The sequence below is a fragment of the Asterias rubens genome, chromosome 21, assembly GCF_902459465.1.
Source record: "Asterias rubens chromosome 21, eAstRub1.3, whole genome shotgun sequence".
NCBI lineage: Eukaryota > Metazoa > Echinodermata > Asteroidea > Forcipulatida > Asteriidae > Asterias > Asterias rubens.
Window position 1 is genome coordinate 7,817,701 of NC_047082.1, and position 19,860 is coordinate 7,837,560.

A 19,860-nucleotide genomic window follows, 5' to 3' on the forward strand; every position below is an offset into this window, starting at 1 on the left:
ACCCTTTTCACCGCCCTCTCTCCTTTATTCCTTATAACACTCAAGAGAATGGAATAATGAGCCAATTAAGACCAAATAATAACATTCAAATGTACACAAATATTTTCAAACCGTAAAACTAAACTCATGACGTCTTTTGAAACCCCAAAAATTACTAGTTTTGATTAAAAACCGGGAAATGGGAGACGGCAATAATTGTTTGTTGTGAAACGGTCCTTATAGTTTTCAAAATGATTTTTAAAATACTTGTACATATTTCGACGATTTCTCAACTTCGAGAATGAAACACGAATATCGAATACAAAAGTTGTTGCCTCTGCTGATATAGTATGATTATAATTATGGGTTTCCCTTCTCTCTTTTGGTCACGCAATAAAATTAAAAATTCACGAAGATTACAACATCTCAAAATGTGCAGAACGTATAGTAGGCCTACCCGAGACAGAAACGGTCTAAGCTTTCAGTCTAAAAACCGTCAACATAATTCTTTTTACAAATTGTCCCCTACCTTTCAGCAGAAACGATCACACGAGAACTAGTCATGCACGATTCATGTAAATTAAATATAACCAACATGTCTAGCCGCATGACTTCAAAACAACAAATGAATTTTGAAAGGTGAAAAAAACTGTCGCATTTGGTTCTGGATAAAAAAATTGTCAATCACTGCCTGCTTCTTTTCCTCCCTGTAAAGTTCATCAGAATTAGATTCGTCTTATATTAGTTGCCGATTCATCCTGAGATTTATTCATGGGAAATGTCATCCCATGTATTTCCCACTCTTTGTGGAATAATGTATGAAATTCTGGATATGTTTACTAATACTACAGCCCGATTTACATGTGTTACAGAGATACCTTACTTCCAAATCTCGTAGAGAAAGACGAGAACCACGCGGGGAAAAAATTACAAGAGGAGAGTTGACAATAACAAAATATGATCGCGTATACAATCTGTGACGTGTACTCTCGTAAATTTGCGTAAAGTATCTTAAGATCTCATTAGATCTTTGATAGATGTGTGCAGTTTGTCTTTAGGTTCATAAGTTGTAGGACATTTTAGGTCACGTGTATGCCCATTTTTCTGTGTTTAATTCGAATGCCAAATTGAAATTTAAATTGATTTTATTTTCTTTAAAAAGTGTGCGTAATTTATTCGTGGATCATTGTTTCTGCAATATGAATTGCAGGACCAAAATATTTTCATTTTAGAATTTTACTTTATTTTATTTTCTATTATTGGTTAGAACTATTAGGTTTTTTTTTATGTTTTTTTTTTTTTGGGGGGGGGGGGGTCAACACAAAATTCCCACCACCAAGCTCTGTCCGCCCTTGTTAAAAACCACTGAAACTGTTAAACATTACTGATCAGATATTAACTTTCATGACATGATACACAATAAAATTTAATTCCATTTTGTCTGTGTGAATACGATACCTCGTATGTCTGGCGCGACCTCAGCTCAACAAATAAACCTGGGTGTTTAGTCTAATACATGCGTATAAAGACTTGCAAGCTAAGATCCAATTATTATTTCTCAGAAAAGTGTTCTAAATTCGAAAAGACAGACTTAAATCAGAACAGAAGTCTGAATAATTACCATGATTAACAACTGATACAAAAAGATTTATTCATTAGACACGATTTGCGCGGTTTTCAAGAGAACCAAGTTGGCCAACAATTTACATCCAATAACATTTGACAGTTAGCTTAGGGGGTCGATTTCACAAAGCGTAGGACGCATTATAAGATGGGTTGCCAACAACCCCATTATGATTTGTGTTGTGGCATTACACAAAGATGCTGGGGTGTCATGTGTGTCTGGTTTGACCTGTCATGTAATCTTCGTTTCTTAGTCCTTTTAATTATGTGAACTATTTTTTTTAATTCGTTTACTTCCGTATTTGGATGTGTATTTTTAGTGACTATTGTTCGTTTGTCTCTAAACGTTCAAGGTACTTTGAAACTTTGAAAGTGCCTCCACCGTGTTTTCCGTTCCACGGGAAAAGTTTGGAAAGTAAGTTAATCCGACCCATACTATTTGTGATACAAAAGTTGACCTACATGGAGATATAACGTATAAAATTGGCAAAATGTAAACAATCATGTTGAAATCTAAAAATAACCACTAGTGCGCACTAAGACCCTTATCTTTACAGATATTCTACCCTCAAAGAAACAATGAAATTGACAATGAACTTGAAATGACCGCAAAGGGTGCACTTTCTAGTTCAGAGGTGTTACAATAGATGGAATTTCAGCCTCCAACGTTCATTTCAAAGCAATTGAGATCAATCTTTTACAATAACATTCATGAAATCGATCATCGTTTATTCCATCTATACAGACGGTAAGCTTTCATTGTAACAGTTTTTGTGTTTTTTTTTCTTTTTTTCTTTTCAACACACGGGACAATTTTGTTTCCTATAACAAAGGATCGTTATTGATGGTAGATAGCCCCGACAAAACTGTCACTACTATGTCGAGAACAAGGGGGCTGGGAAAAAACTACTGTATGAAGACAATGATACAAGGGGAGCACTCCACGCGATGCCCCCGTGTGCCATATGCAGTGCGCCAGCTGAACAACTACACACGCGACTACGGACAACTCCTATTGTGAACACAATAAGGGCTTACTAAACCTACCCGTGTTGGGTGAGGATTTACCCCCAAAGTGCCCGCAACTAGGCTTCCTTTTGTTACCCGCACGAGCGGTCGCGTGCCTGCCGATGGCGGCGAGTTATCGATCGCCCAACGTACTCTCTGGGACAGTGGTCACCATCGTTGTCCGGTCAGGACTGATACATATTTATTTTGGTAAATTTGAACCATTGTTTTGTTTGAACCGAAACGAAGACATTTGTCGTAAGGGTGTTGGGTTACGTGGTTGCCAGCTTGAAGGAACTTTAGTATTGATGTAAGGATATAGTACAAACCTTCATATGACCCTACCCTTAAATAAGAGCCATTATTTTCATTTCTTGTTTTCTTTTTTTAATGGGATTTAAATTAAAATTCAAGAATAGTGCAATCTCATGACTGTTACCATTGAGTCTAGGAACGTACCTTTCAAGACACTTCGAGACAAGTCTCTTATCAGTCTCACAAATACGCTTGCTTTCTGTCATCTATTCGACGAATCCATTGCACCGCAATAGGCCACGTCAGTTTCACGTCACAAGACTTTCGAAACTTTATCTTGGGCCACGAGTTGTACTTTCAAAAGTGAAATTGTATTTTCTTCAAGAAAACAACAGTCAATATAATCGGCCAAGGCATACCCTAAGTTGTCGTGAAGTACGTGACTGCACTGCTCATGGGGGATGTTCTCTATTACGGGAACCACAGAGTTGGATTTAAGAAGTCAATCTTGAAAACAAGGGTTTGGTACCCTCCCTACAATCACCAGACAATAAACAGCCAATTAACATTCAATGTTTCTTGAATCTCGAAACCAAAACCGAAGAATCTGAGTTTACATATTGTGAGGTTTTACAAAATGGCGCCTTTTGGGACTTGAAAAGCACAGCCGCAGGAATTACCGAAATTATAGTTATTGATAAGCCGATCGGCGTTCCCAGGTTAACTTCAAGTTGAAGTTTCCTGAATATTGAGCGCCATTTCTACATTGTGACCTCAAAGGTCACCTGCAGTAAAAAATACCCGACGAACATTTCATGTTGTCATTTTTCGAACCAATTCTACATCATGAACTGGACCTGACTTCATAGAGCTGCTTAAGCAGAGAATACTGCTTAACAATTTTTTGCTTAGCAGAAATGAGCAGGATACCAATCACAAATTGTTCATGTAACATGATATTTTGGTTGGTAACCTTAGTAAGTATAATTTTGTTATGCTTAGTTACTTTTTGTTAATGCAGCTCAACTGAGTCATCTTCGGGTGGCAAACATGACTACACTAGACCATGCATGGGTGTTAGTGGAAGAAAATCAAGATGGCGGCGACCATGATAAAGGTCTATGTATTATTCAGAAATAAGATAATTCTCCTTTGTCTTTGTCGTATACTTATCTTTTTCTTTGTATTGTTAGCTTATTATTACAATATACACAATGGATGACTATAAAAATGCATTCGTATGTTGGTATAATCATGTCCTGGTTTCGCGTGACCTTAATGACATCTCTGTCAAAACTTATAACATCGAGTTCAGGCTTTAGGAAAAACATTAATTTGGTAAAGGTCAAAAGTCAGGGTGAAATAATTAGACCCTCAATTATTGAATACAAAAAAAGATTTGTCTTTGTTGGTTTCCATGATTTGACGTAGAGTAAGGGCAACATGGTGTTGTAATAATTAACATTAACGACCGATTCTTGGGCATCCAATATAAATGCTTTTAGCGGGAAGTAGTCACTTACAATTCGACTGCAAAAGTACAATGTTTTTGTTTTTGAGAGGTAAAACCCCTTAACTCGCTATTCTTTTGACTCGTATTGACTTGTAACTGTGCCATAGTTACTCTAATAAAGGGAACAATGTCAGGGGTTACTTAAGGCGGGACCGTGGAGTTTCGGGTTCCCCTTTTTCTCTTTGATCAATGCGTGTAAGGGGATCAGGGTGCTCCGCAAAAGATCCATCAGTTTTTGTTTCGATATCGCAGTCTGTCCCCGGGAGCGAGACGGGGGGGGGGGGGGGGGGGGGGGTTGCGAAAGCGGCCACGGGGTTCCCCACAATGAGTGTTTCGGGAACCATTGTGTCCACAGACCCGCAACTAAGGATGAGTGTAAAACAAAGACAAAACTGGAGGCTCTGTACTCCCTCAACTTTGGAGAGGGGGGTTTTAAGTGGGTTGTGTAGTTACGATCGATTCGACGACAGATGTGACGAAATTATAGCCATTCACGCGCGTTTAGCATGGACCTGTAGAAATAGTGTACACAGTGTTTTAAAAATAATACAGACATGAACACAGGGTAGAAGCTGTGTCTCGTACTACAATGTAAGTTTGGTTTTCTCTTATGACCACAGGGTATAATATAGGGTCACACACTAGGCCCGGGCAATTGACAAACTCTGAAAGCGGAAATGTTTTCCAAAAAAACAACAACACACGAGTTGAGTTTTAGTTCGATTGTTGATTTCCGTTGATGCTTATTCTTCATGATGAAATACTAAAGTGACTATAGATCATTTGCAGTGTCATCTTTTAATAGGCGATTGTATGTCCCTATCTGCTGAACTTTTGGCCCTCTCTTTACACGTCAAAATATAGTGACAATTTCTGAACGAATTGCACCAACCCAAACCCGAATAATGCCATCAATGTTCCATAACATTGCTGTCTTTACTTTGTGTTGAGAGGGTGGTCAAACAAAGATGGTCGACTACAGTGCCTCAAGGGTGTCAGGGTTTGCCAGGGGGACGAGTGTTCGGTGACTAGACAGGGGGACGAGTTAGCTTGCTTTCAGCACTATGGGACTTGTGGTTTGACAGAATATATGAACAATTAATAAATGAGTAATTTACTTGTGATATTTAACTAGCCAGCCGGACTAGCCGACCATTGTTAAGGTAGAAACACTACCAGCAACATTACAACCTCCTTGTTTTGTAGCCAGTCAGTCTTCACGACTCTACGGTTGCACTCCTTTATCAACAAAAAGCTCCTTTTTATTAAGAAAACACAAAATGCATTATTGGGCTACAAGCGCGTGACCGACAGTCCAAATAGGGATACTGCATGGTAGGTGAAATAGCGTGTACTCGTAACATTGATTGTGTAGCATGAAGAATGGTTCCTTTAACGCCACTTAAAAAATCAGCATAATAGAAAGAGAAAATTAAGGCTTGCCAAAATAAATTGTTGAAAGGTTCATGACAATAGGGCGTTTCTCTAAGAAAACAGTTTTTAATGGTTTGTCTGTGCCCGGGTTACCAGACGGTCTGTCTTGACAATGCAGTTCTTTTCTTTCTGTATGAAATTAAAATCTTGTCACGTGAAAGAAAATTTTTTACTGCAAGTGAACTTTTGCATAATTGAATTGAAATTACAACATTTGCGTTGTCTGAATGGCTTGCAGTGATCACATGGAATTTACCGTCCAATCAAAGTGCCCGATGGATTTATGAATGGATGTTGTATTGTTATGGATGAATATAGTATAAAGCAACTGAGTTTATGCCACTGCAGAAGGCTGGCAGTCTCGCATGAAAACAAAATGAAATATTGTTGACTTGATTTTGCTGATGATGTCGTCACTTGACCGATGTTGAAGACGATGGGATTATTAGAAACTGAAGTGTTTTGGCGGGTGGCAATGTTGTCTCTCTGAGTGCTATAGACGCCATTTCCTTTTCTTATACACTCCTGCCCAAGTAGACTGCATTGATTTTGGTCTTGATTTAATTTTATTTTCAATGTCACGGACTTGAAGGGATACAATTTTCTGAAGTTCAAAGTGGCCTTTACATTGTCTTCTCATCTTCTCTTCAGAATGATATGGAAGTGGGCTTTTTGTGTTTTAAATTCACCTGATCCAACTTGACCTTTCTGTCTTGTCCATTGCCCTGGCTGCCCTTGTGTTTTGAAATCTGCAACTATTATTTCAGAAGTGTCTGACATCAGGAAGTTCTTCGGCTGATACGTGTAGCTCCGATACCCTCCGGCAATGTGACATCGTAGAGACCGTTTGACTGCTGCGAGGGGATATTATTGTTTCTTACTGCTGAACAAAACAGACATTAGTGGCAGAAGTCGAGGCTTTTCGGAGTACTCCGTACCCAGCCATTTGCATTCTGTCAGCTAAAATGTAATTTTACCTACCATAATGGCAATCATACTGTGCTGTCAAATTCATTGATAGTGATGTGTCGTATACTTTGGGGCTTTCGGGGGGTAAATGTTATCATTGCTTATGTGAGTATCGCACTCGAGTCTCACATGACGTCACTCTGACGTGTCATGACGATATGACTAGATTCGGTCAGAGTATTTGTTTGTTTGGATGATCTTCCCATCAAGAGATATGGTGGACACAGTATGATGATGACGCCATTGGATTTGGGTAAATCTGTCTAAACAACCGAACCAAACCAGTGCACTCCATAGTGTCCACCATTTATCAAAAAAGGCTAATTGTTTACTGTGTCAATGTCACTACGTAGCCCCCCCCCCCCCCCTTTGTTCAAAACTGTTCTCCTTAACGTTGTTCTAGCGTCCCATTCTGTTCGTTGTCAGTTTCGTTCCCTTAGCAACTGCACCCAATACGGGAGAAAGTCTTACGTAACTATGGTATCAACTTCCCCTTTTGAGGAATGTATTTCTTCAGACCCCTTTATGCTCGTGATTTGACCCGTAACGTATTGGGTGTTGGTTCCACCATGGTTTTCTTGAGCTTTGGTGGCATTCTACCCCCCATGGGTGGACCATGGCTATAATAGGTCCACAAAGTACAACAATCAACAATATTTGATTGTTGTCCTGAGAGTTGGGAGTGTAGTGGTACATTTTTAACGAAAAGGTCGTCAATATAAGTGTGTCTTCGAGAGATTACGGTTTGAATGTAAGAATCAAGTCATGGCAGCTAATACAGAAGAGTTTTGGAAACAGTTGGTGACGTTTATGGCTGTTCAGATGAAATCAATCCACACTGCTATTAAACTTAGTGAGGTGAGTCTCTGGTATCTCCACGAAGTGTTTCACTCCTCTCTGATACTAGGGTGGATGTGTGGGAAACAGTCGCTGTGGTCCCCCATGTCGCTGGCCCCATGTTGGACTTCTCCGTTACAGGTGAAAAGTTCCGTAGTCTTGAGTCAATTCGTAAATACTGTCAGTGGATGTTGTTCATGTTCTAACTTACTTTATCAATGATAAAGAGTAAACATTTACATCAGTTTACAGGCAGTGTATGCGTTTGGTAATTACTTCACAAGTTAAAGACCAAACTTACTTGGTAAGAAGAGCGCAGGCGAGATGTCATAAAACATTGTAAGAAACGACCCCCTGTGAAGTGGTGTAGTTTTAGAGAAAGAAGTTTGAGCCAAACTTGCACAGGTTTGTTCTGTGCATAATGTTTGGGTATTCCAAGTGAGAATACTGGGGTCATTTTAATATTATTTTATATTTATCAACAGCTTTCCAGTGCTCTTTACGAAGTAAGTTTTTGTGATAAATAATTTGTTGAGTAATTACCTTCATTATAAGGGTCGATTTATCTTGTTTGGTGCCTAGTGCCGAGTACGTGGTTAAAGTGTTGTTTGTTCCAAGCACCAGACTAGAAGTGAACAAATGATAGACATTTCTATTGTTGATAAACAAACCGCGCTGGTTGGCATTATGGACGGCCGAATATTAGCAAAACATTCAAGTGTCAACCTAATATTGTGACCGAATTCAACATTTTGTCTACAAAATTTTATTAAAAAAAAAAAAACCCCAAAACATGATTGTTTGTTTTGTTTCCAAAAATTTCAAAACAGCAAAATTTTTACAGCAATTCTTGACCCAAATCCGTCAGATTTAAATGGATTGCTAAGCGTTATAAGAACAAACTCACAAGCATGCCTGGGGCGGGGGCTCAGGCACCCTAGTTGATACCCCCCCCCCTTCCCCCTCCACGATGAGCCGAGCTGTATAAGAACAAACTCACTAGCATGCCTGGGGGCGGGGGCTCAGGCACCCTAGTTGATACCCCCCCTTCCCCCTCCACGATGAGCCGAGCTGGCGAAACAACACGCCCCAGCATTTTGAACAAAAGTCACATAACATACAAATGCAAACAAACCAACAAAGAAATAAAGGGGGGGGGGGTAAATAAACATCGGCCTTGGCAGACTGACCCACTAATTTAAGTCCTAGTATTTTTGTTTTCTTCAAAATAACAACACTATTGCCTATGGCAAAACAATTAATATTCAGTCTGCTTTAAAAATGCGGGTCGCCCTAGAAATCGTCGCATGAAAAAAAGTACTTTGGACTATATGCGGGTTAAGCTTGGTTCTCGATTTGGCTGACGATAATTATAAGTTAGTTTTAAAAGTTTGGTAGATCAAGCTGAAACAAATAAAATACTGTTTAAATGTTAGCTGTTGCTGTTGTTTGTGCATGCACAAAATAATAGGATGATTAAATGGAACCATAAAGAAGCAATACTACTTGTGTGATATATTATTGCATAATATTATTCTCAACAAGAAATGAGATACATAATATGCTGTTAAATCCTATTGCCAATTATGTAAATACTGCCCGTTATGAAGGCAATATCCAAGGCTGGGGGTCTCAACATTCCAAGATGACGTGAACCTATTTATCAATTGCCAAATGTTTTTTTTCTGAGCCATCCCGGGGTATACTTCGTCACCCACACATTTTATACACCGTGCCAGTTAAAATGCTCCGTGGTGGCACGGTCAAAGGGGACCCGGGAACAAAAATGTGCACCCCATGTCACATTGCGCGCCGCCATATATGGCCCGGGTCTTGTGCCCCGCCACGCGACCGCAAGATTGTGTAGCAAGGGCCGGGGCCACATTTTTGTCGTGCATGTGTTCCCAAGGCTAGGGGCCAGGCGTGGGCCGCGCTTACCGGCTGGCTGACTGCTTGCTCCCCCATTATGGGTCTGCCTCTCTGAGAGGGCTTCAAGGAAGTATGGCCCGCTGGTTTGTTTTTCCCCTTGCCAGGGCCCTACTCGCTTCATCTCTCTTACTCGTAACACAGTCATGAGAGAGGGGTCGCGTGGAGTGCGTGCGAGCGTGTCCTGGTTGGGATTATTGGCCCGTACTTTTCATCAGGATACATCCCGGTTGCAGACAGGGGGGTTGGTCCATGGTTGGACGGCCTATGGTATGCTGCCAAGAAAATGGGTTTGGCGTCGATGAATAGGTCTGGCAAGCTCCTGGAAGCGATTTGCCAGTCAGCAGTGTAATCGGTCCTTTTTCCAATTTGGAAAATGAAATTTTTAATTAATGGCGATACCATATGATAACAAGTCGAATGTGTATGTGTGGGTATCATTATCGAAGCCAGCCTTCAGTATTATTTTATTGTATGCCTTGGTTGTATAGAGTTAGCCTGGCTATTCAAGCGAATCGCCATTCAACCTGAAACCATACGGTTTTAATGTATATACAAACAGAATTTATCACCAGTGAGTTGGTAACAAAACACTTTCTAAACTATTATCTATCTCTCACTATACCTACCAATACTGAATCAGCATTTTGATGACTTGATTGGAACAAACCTTTGACCATAAGGGGGACTGTGGGAAGTCTAAACAATGGACCATCTGGAACCCGTGTGATATCAGGAATAAAATCTACACATTCAAATGAGGTAATTAAATCGACAAAAAAACATTTGGTTCAACTTAAATCGGGTTCAGTGACGAATTGTATTTTTTGTTTTTAAAATTCATCAGAATTCATCGCGACTTTTACAAACAACTGCCAGCAATTTAGAAAATTCAATTCAATTTGTTCACATTATTTTATTGTGAACAATATTGTGAGCATTAAACAAATAATATTGTTCACATTTTGTCATCTAAAAGCCAGTTTGTTTTAAGATAAAAATATCTTTGTTCTAATCACTTTGCAAAAATGCTGAGTGGAAAAGTACGTCACTAGTACAGGGAAATTGACAAGACGTGGGAATACTGGGTTGAACTGAACGAAATCATTATCTGAAAATGTCGACGAGGCTGTATGTCATTTTAAGGCCACTACGCATTATATACATATCACGTCAAGCTGTTCACCACGGACACTTTTCGGCCTTTTTGTTTCAAAACAAAAGGTCGGTTGGGGGGGTGGATGTGATGGCGGATTGCGTATTTCCCTTTCGTCTAAATATTTATAGCAATCCACCTCTACACACACATGGAGGAACAATGGACCATGTTCAGACTGCGCACTGCGATCGTCATCATTGCTCAAACTTACAACCTCGTTATTACCCCCCTGTATGCGTAATTTAGGGGCGACAAAAACAGCCAGTGATATCGCCTTTTTGGATGAGCGCCCAGGGGACGAAGGTCAACTCATATCTCTTGACTATTTTCAGTGGGGGATATCGGCACGGAATGACGGGCGAAAACGACGTAGAAAGTAGGTTATTTGGAATCGCGTGTCTTTATGGAGCTGTGTTATAACGGGAGCTGTGATATTTCTGTGTAATAATGTCACCTATGGTGAAAAGGTAACCCCTATCGCGATGAATTCTGTTGATTTTTACAAAATTCTGAATCCGAATTAAGTGAAACAATGTTGTCGATTTAATTACCTCATTTGAATTTATATACGCCCTTGTCATGTGGGGAGCCGAAAAGACATGAAATATCAATCTATTTTGGTAGATGTTGTATTTTATTCGGGATCAGTCGGGAAGTTAAAACAAAAATCATAAATGAAACTGATTTTTAATTTTAAAATATCAAACAAAAAAACCTTACTTCAAAATATTAAAATATTGTGTTTTAACATTTTTCTAAATAAACTTGCTTTAATTCATCATAATAATCGATTTGTTAAAAACAAAATAAAGAATAATTTCTATTCTCAATTTCATTTGCTCATACCTACTATTTATAATCAATCATCAACCTTTTACCTCTCAGCCATCCCATACCAAACGAAGAAAGTGATGAAAAAATAAAACACCCCTTCAGTAAAACATCAGGGCCTATGCATCCCCTCCTCACAAACTAGATACTACTTCTAGAATTTTTTTAAAAAGGTCTCAATAACAGGAAACCCCTCAAAATATACAATTATTCAAGCCAGAATTATTATACCTCAGAAGAATGTCTTCCTATGACCGGTTAAATCTCCCTGGGTAAAATTTATTTTAAAAACCTTCTGCAGCTGGCCGCTGGAAAATCTCCCCCGTCCGGATCCAAACCCTCTAAATCCAGGCATAGGTGAAGGACCGGACAGGGCATTGCTTGTTTTTATAACACAGTAGCAAAACCTGAATATTATAACAACTCCAACAACGTAAAGCACGTAACACAAACCCGCGGGGTACAAGTGCAAATCGAATACAGAGCCTGGCGGACGATAGTAGGCCTATAGTAGCAAAGAAAAGAGAAAAAAACCTGCCATTTGGGAATGAAATATACGGTGAAACGTCTCTTCAACCTTCCATCGACCAAGGCGACTTGAGTATAATCCGATATCCACACAGTGTAGAGACAATATTGTGGATTTATGCCTTCATTGCATTTCCATATGCAAAAGGGAAGGAGACGCTAGGATTTGTTCTTCCTTTTTACTGAATTTAAAAATAGTGATTTATTTTGTGAATGTATGAATATTAAAACCTTTCATAACCGAGCGCGAGCGAGATGTCACAGAAAAAGAAAAAGATGCAAAAAAAACTCACTTGCAGGTGTTGCAAAAAATCAAGAGCGCCCTCTATTAAAATGTGTTGGGGGAGGACTGGTAATAAGAGATAGGGATCGTTCAGTAGCTTTGATTGGTCGAAAGTTTTGATTGGTGTCGTATGGGATTGTTGTTTGTGATTTTGTCTAATCACAAGTCGGAGGCGAGTCTTGTTCGAACTTGTCGGCCATGTTTGTTTTTGGACACAGGTAAAATCGTACTCGTCCGTACGGGACGGCTGTAGATTTCGCCTTTATGACGATGCTGTGTTCAACTTTAACTTTGAGAAGAAGGAACATGTTGGCGCTTTTGGCATTGCAATTGGCGTGTGATACGGACGGTGATGATTCGAGAAGTGTAAGATTAAAGGTTTTATCATTCAACCATTTCGCGAGAGAAACGTGTGTGGGCTGTGGCCAATTAGTAATTACCAAGACAATGAAACTGAAAGAATTCAGACCAAGCTACACAACACAAATAACTCAACTGGGCTGGGGCTAGTAAAACTTTTAACTTTTACTACTAAAAGTTAGATTTTATTTTATAGACTGAAGTCAAGAGATTGAGAATGGTTTCAATTCTAGTGTAGAAAATTAAATTTCTATCATCTGATGAGTCACTGACCTTTCTCTCATTTCACTTTCATTCACTTTCAAAGTCACGGTTACCTTTGGTCATACTAACTAGTGACAAGGAGAGTTCAAATTCAGCGTATAATTTTTTTAATTTTATTAATTAACTTGTTGTATTTTTCTTCTTCTTTTTATTACTACCTGCTTCATAAGTGAAGATTACCGCACTGCGACTGGTGACTGTGGCGCACGCGTGAAACCATGAACATGGTGAACCGCAACCTATTTATTAACTTGTTGTATTTCGAAACTGAAATTAAAACTGTGAAATGAAATTAACCTTGTTTTAAACCATGTTTGTTAATAAAATAAACACAAACATGACAAAGTCAAATTGCCACAATCAAAATCGCTCCATGCTCTCAATGGTTGTCTCTCACAAGAGTTGGCCACACAGGGGGGCTAGGCGAACTCTTGTCTTGCTAGGCCTATACCACGGTCCAAATCTACAGTCGCATTACTGGACGTGTATTTGAATACCAATCATCCCCGATAACTTAATGTAAGCTGGAAATAAATTAGGAATATGTAATTTTTTAAAGAATTGATAACAGTTCCTCATTTTGCATTTTGGCCCTGGATCCATTATGCAAACGCAGCTGTTATACTCAATTCGGGGTCGCATCAGAAGGCCATTTCTCTGTCCTTTTTTGCCAATTTGTTTTGTTATTTTTCCATTGAAATCACTAAAAATAGGAGGAGGGAATCAAACACATTATTGTGAGTCAGTGAAAAAGAGAAAGACAGTCTAAATCCAGGATGATGAATTGTGATTGATTAGAGTAGGCAATTAAAAACAACTGAATTAGTAAAGAGTTTGTTACTAAACCATGTAATTGGACTTGCTGAAAGACGACACTCATTAAGGAAATGGGTTTAATTGGGGCAATGATTTGTGCTACCATTGTAGTCAATCTGTGATTGATTCAATGTTATGACTGTCATACAGTCATGTCACTGCAGGCCTCTAAATGACCCACAGCGCCCACATCAATTGCCCTGGAGCCCATGCTCAATATCCTCAGCAAACAAACTTGCTAAGCACAGAAAAGTATGGCTTAACATAAACAGGTTACCATCCAAAACTACATTCAGTTTGCATTTTTGTGACTGGTGCCTAACTCAATTTTTGCTTAGCAAAAAAATTGGAACAGCTTTATGATATAAGGCCCTGTGCTTTTGCTGTGTGCCCTGTGCAAGGTTCCTGTTCAATTTTCCTCCTTTTCAATTTCCCATAATAGATGCACCTAACCAAAGGGATAGTGCTACATCCCTTCAAGAGCAAAGTTCAATGCCTGCAAAAATGCCTTGGATTGTTGAACTATCTATCTTAGCCAGCCAGTTTAGTACACCTGACTTAAGTTCTGGTTAAAGGTTTAAGTCAAGATAAGAAAGTGGCGGCAAAGTTTTCTGAAAACTCAAAATCAGGATTCGTGGAAATTGTCCACTTTCAATTCAACACTACTTTAACACAATTACAGTTACCCAGTACTTTGATGTGAAGTGGAAAGAGTTTCACAATGTCATTTATTAACCAACGTTGATTAAATACTGACAGTATTGCACATGAACTCAAAGGGTATTCCCCAAAATGACTACCCAGCTTCTTTCTATCCTCGAGGCTCTGTTGATCTGTTCTTTCTTTTGTTCTGATCGTTTTTATTTTGTAGTTACAAACAGTTTTGAAATCATAAAGGGGTTTTCCAGTTGGCGTATGAAATTGCGCGTATAGGGCCTAGTAGTTGTCAATTAAGCCTAACATGTATTTTAATAGTCTGTAATATTTGTCAACTTGTTTTGTTTTCTAGGACGACGCATCGTTGTCAAGTGCAGACACAGAAGCCTCGGAGCCGAGCTACGCCTCCGAACCAACGATCCACGCCCCAATAACCGAAGAAACAATGACGAGAACAGAGAGTGACAGAGTAACACCACAGCCATTAGACCTAAAAAAAGGTAGGTATTAATTAAGTCCACAATTATCGCATAGTTTGAAGGTGGACTGTTGATATTGACATGTAAATGTATTGTAAGTGAACAAATTGGACACCATTCTGAAGACGATACTGTTTGAAATGTCAAGACCACACCAGCTCTTTTCAGAGCCAACACATTCCCTCAAATGAGATGATACATATGGTTGTTCCTGCAAGTCTACTATTTATATTTGTAGTAATTCTTATTATCTGCACCAAGCAAAGCTTCAAACATAATTAAATTTGGACATCCAGTTTTTGTTTGTGTTTTTTTTAGCACATTTTTACCCTTTCACCAAATCCTGGCCGAAACCTTAATGGGAAGTCCCTTTTTAAAAACTTCCAAAGGTGTTTATCCTAAATCAAGTTCTTACATCTCACAGGAAGGTGGGAGAACGACCCAGATCAAAGTAATAATTCCCAGAAAGATCCTTTACATGCGAACCTGCCCCAACACCGTGTGTCCTTGCAGCTTTACAACATAAATCCTACAGAGGAAGCTGTATGCAAATTCTCAGCCGATCTTTAACCCCTCTGGGATTGGCCACAGTATCTTAACCTATCATCGGCCTCACAGGATATCTACGATTCTGAAATATAATCCCACTCAAACCCATGGTCCCGGTATTTGCAAAGATGTACTTGCCGGTCTATCTCAGCGTGAACTTTCATGGCACTGCTTTTCAAAGCCAGTCAATGTTTTCATTTCCTGTAGTCCGATATAATTCCTTTTTTTTCCTTTGGAGATGAGGAAGGGGGGGGGGATGGGGAGTCGGGGATGAACGTTCACTTTTAATATTTGGCTAACATGGTCTTATCAAGCATGACCCTCTGTATAATGTTTGTCCTGTGTGATGGGTGTCATTTTTCCTCTTCTGATACCGTCTGGGTTGTACGTTTGTCGAGGCAAGAATAATTTATGTAATTTGTAATTCATCCTGTGTCTACATCAATGAGGCGGGTGTCTCTGATAAACTGACGGGTTTTTTGTCTTCACTTTTGCAACTCACAACAAAAATTATATCAAGGGTAAAATCATCACACTTTGTGAGATGAATCGTAGACTCCTAAATTAAGGAGGAACAACCATTTCTTTTAAATTCATATAAGGTTATTTAAAAAATCTTAAATGGTATCTCCATCGAATAATGGAAAATACATTTTTGTGTAAACAAAGACAACTCGACTAGAATTTGTTTTTAGACAAACTATTGGTATCCATTCACGAATGATGCAGCCAGAGATGTGGTTGGTACCTGCTGTCACCTCTCTAAACATGGATGGATTTGACGTCTTGTGAAAATACAGTTGTTTGCTGTCTTCTTAACAAGTAGACACTGTGCTAAACTGAAACAATCCCATGTGACTTTTAGTGTAGCTTTATAATTCCAGGCCTGTATGCTTCGCTTTGAAAGGGCAAGAGCACCAAGGCATTTCTTTCTTTGTAAAAGGCACCCTATGAGGAAATATTGTAAATTTCTACTGCAGCATTCCAAGGGCACCAAGGCAATGACCAGGGGGCACAGAGGCAATCGCCTTCATTGCCTCCGTGAAGTATCAGGCCTGTAATTCTGCCTATAGATAAAAAAAAAACGATCTCTAACCCTACCTTTAAACTATCGGGCACCAGGTGAACAACCAAACATGACTTTTTACTGAGGGTTCCAATCCCCACCTTTAATCCACAGAAAACTAGTGTAAACTTATTATGCCAGACGGCTCAAGATTCAACCTGAGATTATGCTCTTTATTTAGTTTTCAATTTTCAATCACATCCCTGGCCTGTGGTCATCAACTGTGTGCCGCCAGGATCCACAGTCTGGCCTTATGGTTTTATCGTTTACTTAATCTACACATCGTTCTAAGGATGGTCCCGTGTCTGCAATATTTACCTCCTGTGGCTCATTTGACTCCAGTCTAGTGATATCTATCTTAAAGAAACTCAAATGATCAGTTGAGAAATCAAGAAATGTTCAGTTCATGCTTGTACGGCTCTCAACACTATTTGTAATTACTCAACACTTGTTAGCATAAAAACTTACTTGGTAACAAGCAATGGAGAGCTATTTTTAGTAGTATAAAACATTCAGAGAAACGGCTCCCTCTGAAGTAATGTAGTTTTTGAGAAAGAGGTAATTTCTAACTCAAAGACTTCAGCTAAAGCCTTATATTATGCACCTATAAGCACACAACGTAATGCAACAAGGGCGTTTTTTCTTTCAGTATTCTCTTGCAAATTCAATGACCAATTGAGCCCAAATGTTCATAGATTGGTTATTGTGCATGTTGGGACACACTAATAAACTGGTCTTTGAGTAATTCTACAGTTACCAAACGTGTCCAGTGTCTTTAATGTAACAGTGTAACCCATTCACTTCTTTTGGAGTCAAGTAATGAACCATTTGAAATAATTCAAATATGGGGTGAGTTTCTAAACTCCAGGTGTGTTTAACATAAATTGTAATTTTTCTTCTTGTCAGATATTTTATTTGTTTTGACACACAGTTTTCCGTTTTTATTGATGGATTCTCTTATTGCTTTTTTTCCTTCTATTTTCTAATGATTTATACTGTCTGTCTTTATGACCCTTAGGGATAACCCTGACAAGGCTACCCTGTCTGAAATATCAAAAATGAAAAAATGTTTTTTTCTTCTGACAGATGAATAAGTCTCTTTGCAGACACGTTACATCAGAGAGCAAGGATTAGGCACAATGAGACAATATCCGTATTCAAACAATGTTTTTGTGTTATTGTACTGAGCTTTTTTTACTTATTTGTATATTTTTATCTGAAATCTTTTATATTGAATTTATTAATTTAGTTTTATTTATTTATGAAGGCCTAGTGTTTTAAAATTGCATTTTAATATAAGGCCTATTTACATTCGTATTATTGTTAAAATACTATGGTCGTTGTATACATGTACATTTTGTTATAAAATGAAATAACCAAATAAATAAATAAAAATAAAGTGTTAAAATTGATAAAACCATCTGGTTTATTCCTTTTCAACAGTTACATAAAATATTGTAACAAAATTATTTGTGGTCAATTGCAGCAGAAGAAACGTCAACAAACAACACAAGACAGGGGTCGCCCAAACCAGAGGAAGTGTTAAGGAAAACGCCACATGAAACCGATACTCAGGTAATGACAGAGAACAGCACCCACTCGGCTCTAGGGCGGGAACCCCCTGAAATAAATCAGGACAAATCACAGGCGGAGGAGGTTGAAGATGATGAAGAAGATGAGAGAGGTTATAGTTCAGAGGTCAAAGGGTACAGCAACAGCGGTGGTGGTTATGACACGCAGCGATACACAGTGAGTCTGTCAATCGCCATTTTTCATTGATGTGCTGTAAATGTGTTCGGCTAGCTTTGCTACTGGATGTTCACGACACCGCTGCAAAACAAAATACCCCATACAGTGCTCTGCTTTATTTTATTTGGTGCCTTCACTTGTATTTTGTGCTGTTGTGATTTTGTGCTTCACTGTTAAGATTCCATCACTCGAGGTATAATATTGCAATGATCGCCATCTGGGGTTTGTTTTGGTCAACAAATTTGATCGAAAATAGTTGACAGTATAATCAGCCAAACATTCCGGGTTTGTTTATCCGACAAAACCCTACGACCAACCTTTTAAAAAAGTGCACAGGTATGAAACTTGTTATACACAGTTAAAAAAAGACAGAAAAAGGAACATGCAAAGTACAATCAGTCAACATATAACACCTCATTTGGAGGACGTACGAGACTGCATACCCTGATTGAGTTACTGCATAATTTACCTCGATTGATGAATCCTTTCAAATGATGAGTCGTGGCATTGTGTGCCCCCCCCCCCCCCCCCCCCTCCTACTGCATCATCCCAACCCCCTGCAACAACACCTGGTTCTTATTACTTATCATTACTATCGCCTGCAACGTTTACTCACATCACTAGACGGGTCTCTAAATCAAATTCACCCCATCTTTTCCTGTTGCCCCCCTCCCCTTCCTAAACCAAATCCAGACCTCGTCCAACGGTTACAACTACTCCCTGGTTGGAACGTCGGTTCACCAGCCACCGGAAGGAGCGAGGGACACACCCGAGGATCTCTCCGTGACAAAGGATGACGATGACGATGACGACGGGGATGACGATAGTGATAAACTCAACGAGACCACGCCCGGAGTTGACCCAGAGAGACTCAAAGCGTTTAATGTAAGAATACCTGCCACTTTCTTAATTGTTCAAATTTCTTCTCAGATGTTGAAACTAATCAACTCCCCTCCCCCCATGATTTATTTATTGCTTGGTTGACTTGAAAAACAAAAGCTCCAGAGCCTTAAGGAGGCTGAATTGAGCTGTGCCTTCATAATATTATGAAGAGTTAAACATATAAATTTTAAAAATAGACAAAATGAAGACAAACGTAAGAAAATAATATTTTCTAATAACTCTGAGTTCTTGTTCCCTGAGGACACAAACAACACAAAACAGTATTGAGTTGGCTTCGAGTGCTGTAGTTATTCAACCATGTCACACCACATTTGTTAATAATTACCAAATGGGCAAAACACAAAGTTTTTTGTAAAAGTGCTTTATCACACCCCCGGTTGTATATCAAAATTTCAGTATTTGTTTTTCAAAAGGATTGGCGGAGCTGTAGTTCCAATCATGTGCCCTATAAAGTAGCACCTTGTTATGGTTTAATCAGACTTGTGCGCTTGAAGAGAATTTCACGGAAGATCAGCAACCTCTTGGCATTCACACATTGGGGATTTGAATTAAGATTAAGATGTTGATTTGCTTTTCAGGGGAAAAAATCAACGAATGGCGAAACTTTCAAAAGTTGAAAGGTTAACATCGCGTTGTTGATGTTGATATGTAACATTCTTTACAATGATGTCT

General features: G+C 39.0%; 1 protein-coding gene across 4 annotated transcripts in view; it reads left to right on the top strand.

Moving 5' to 3' along the window:
* Positions 1-19,860, top strand: part of LOC117304342 (nucleolar protein 4-like) — a 41,648-nt gene that overhangs the window by 7,802 nt on the left and 13,986 nt on the right. For 2 of the 4 annotated variants that reach the window (XM_033788736.1, XM_033788737.1), the window contains exons 1-4: positions 12,545-12,711; positions 14,795-14,942; positions 18,023-18,285; positions 18,979-19,170. In XM_033788736.1, coding sequence (XP_033644627.1) covers positions 12,610-12,711; positions 14,795-14,942; positions 18,023-18,285; positions 18,979-19,170 — 705 coding nt within the window. In that variant the 5' untranslated portion in view covers positions 12,545-12,609. Of the gene's footprint in view, positions 1-12,544; positions 12,712-14,794; positions 14,943-18,022; positions 18,286-18,978; positions 19,171-19,860 lie in introns of those variants that run through there. The other 2 variants (XM_033788739.1, XM_033788738.1) reach the window with 2 other exon arrangements.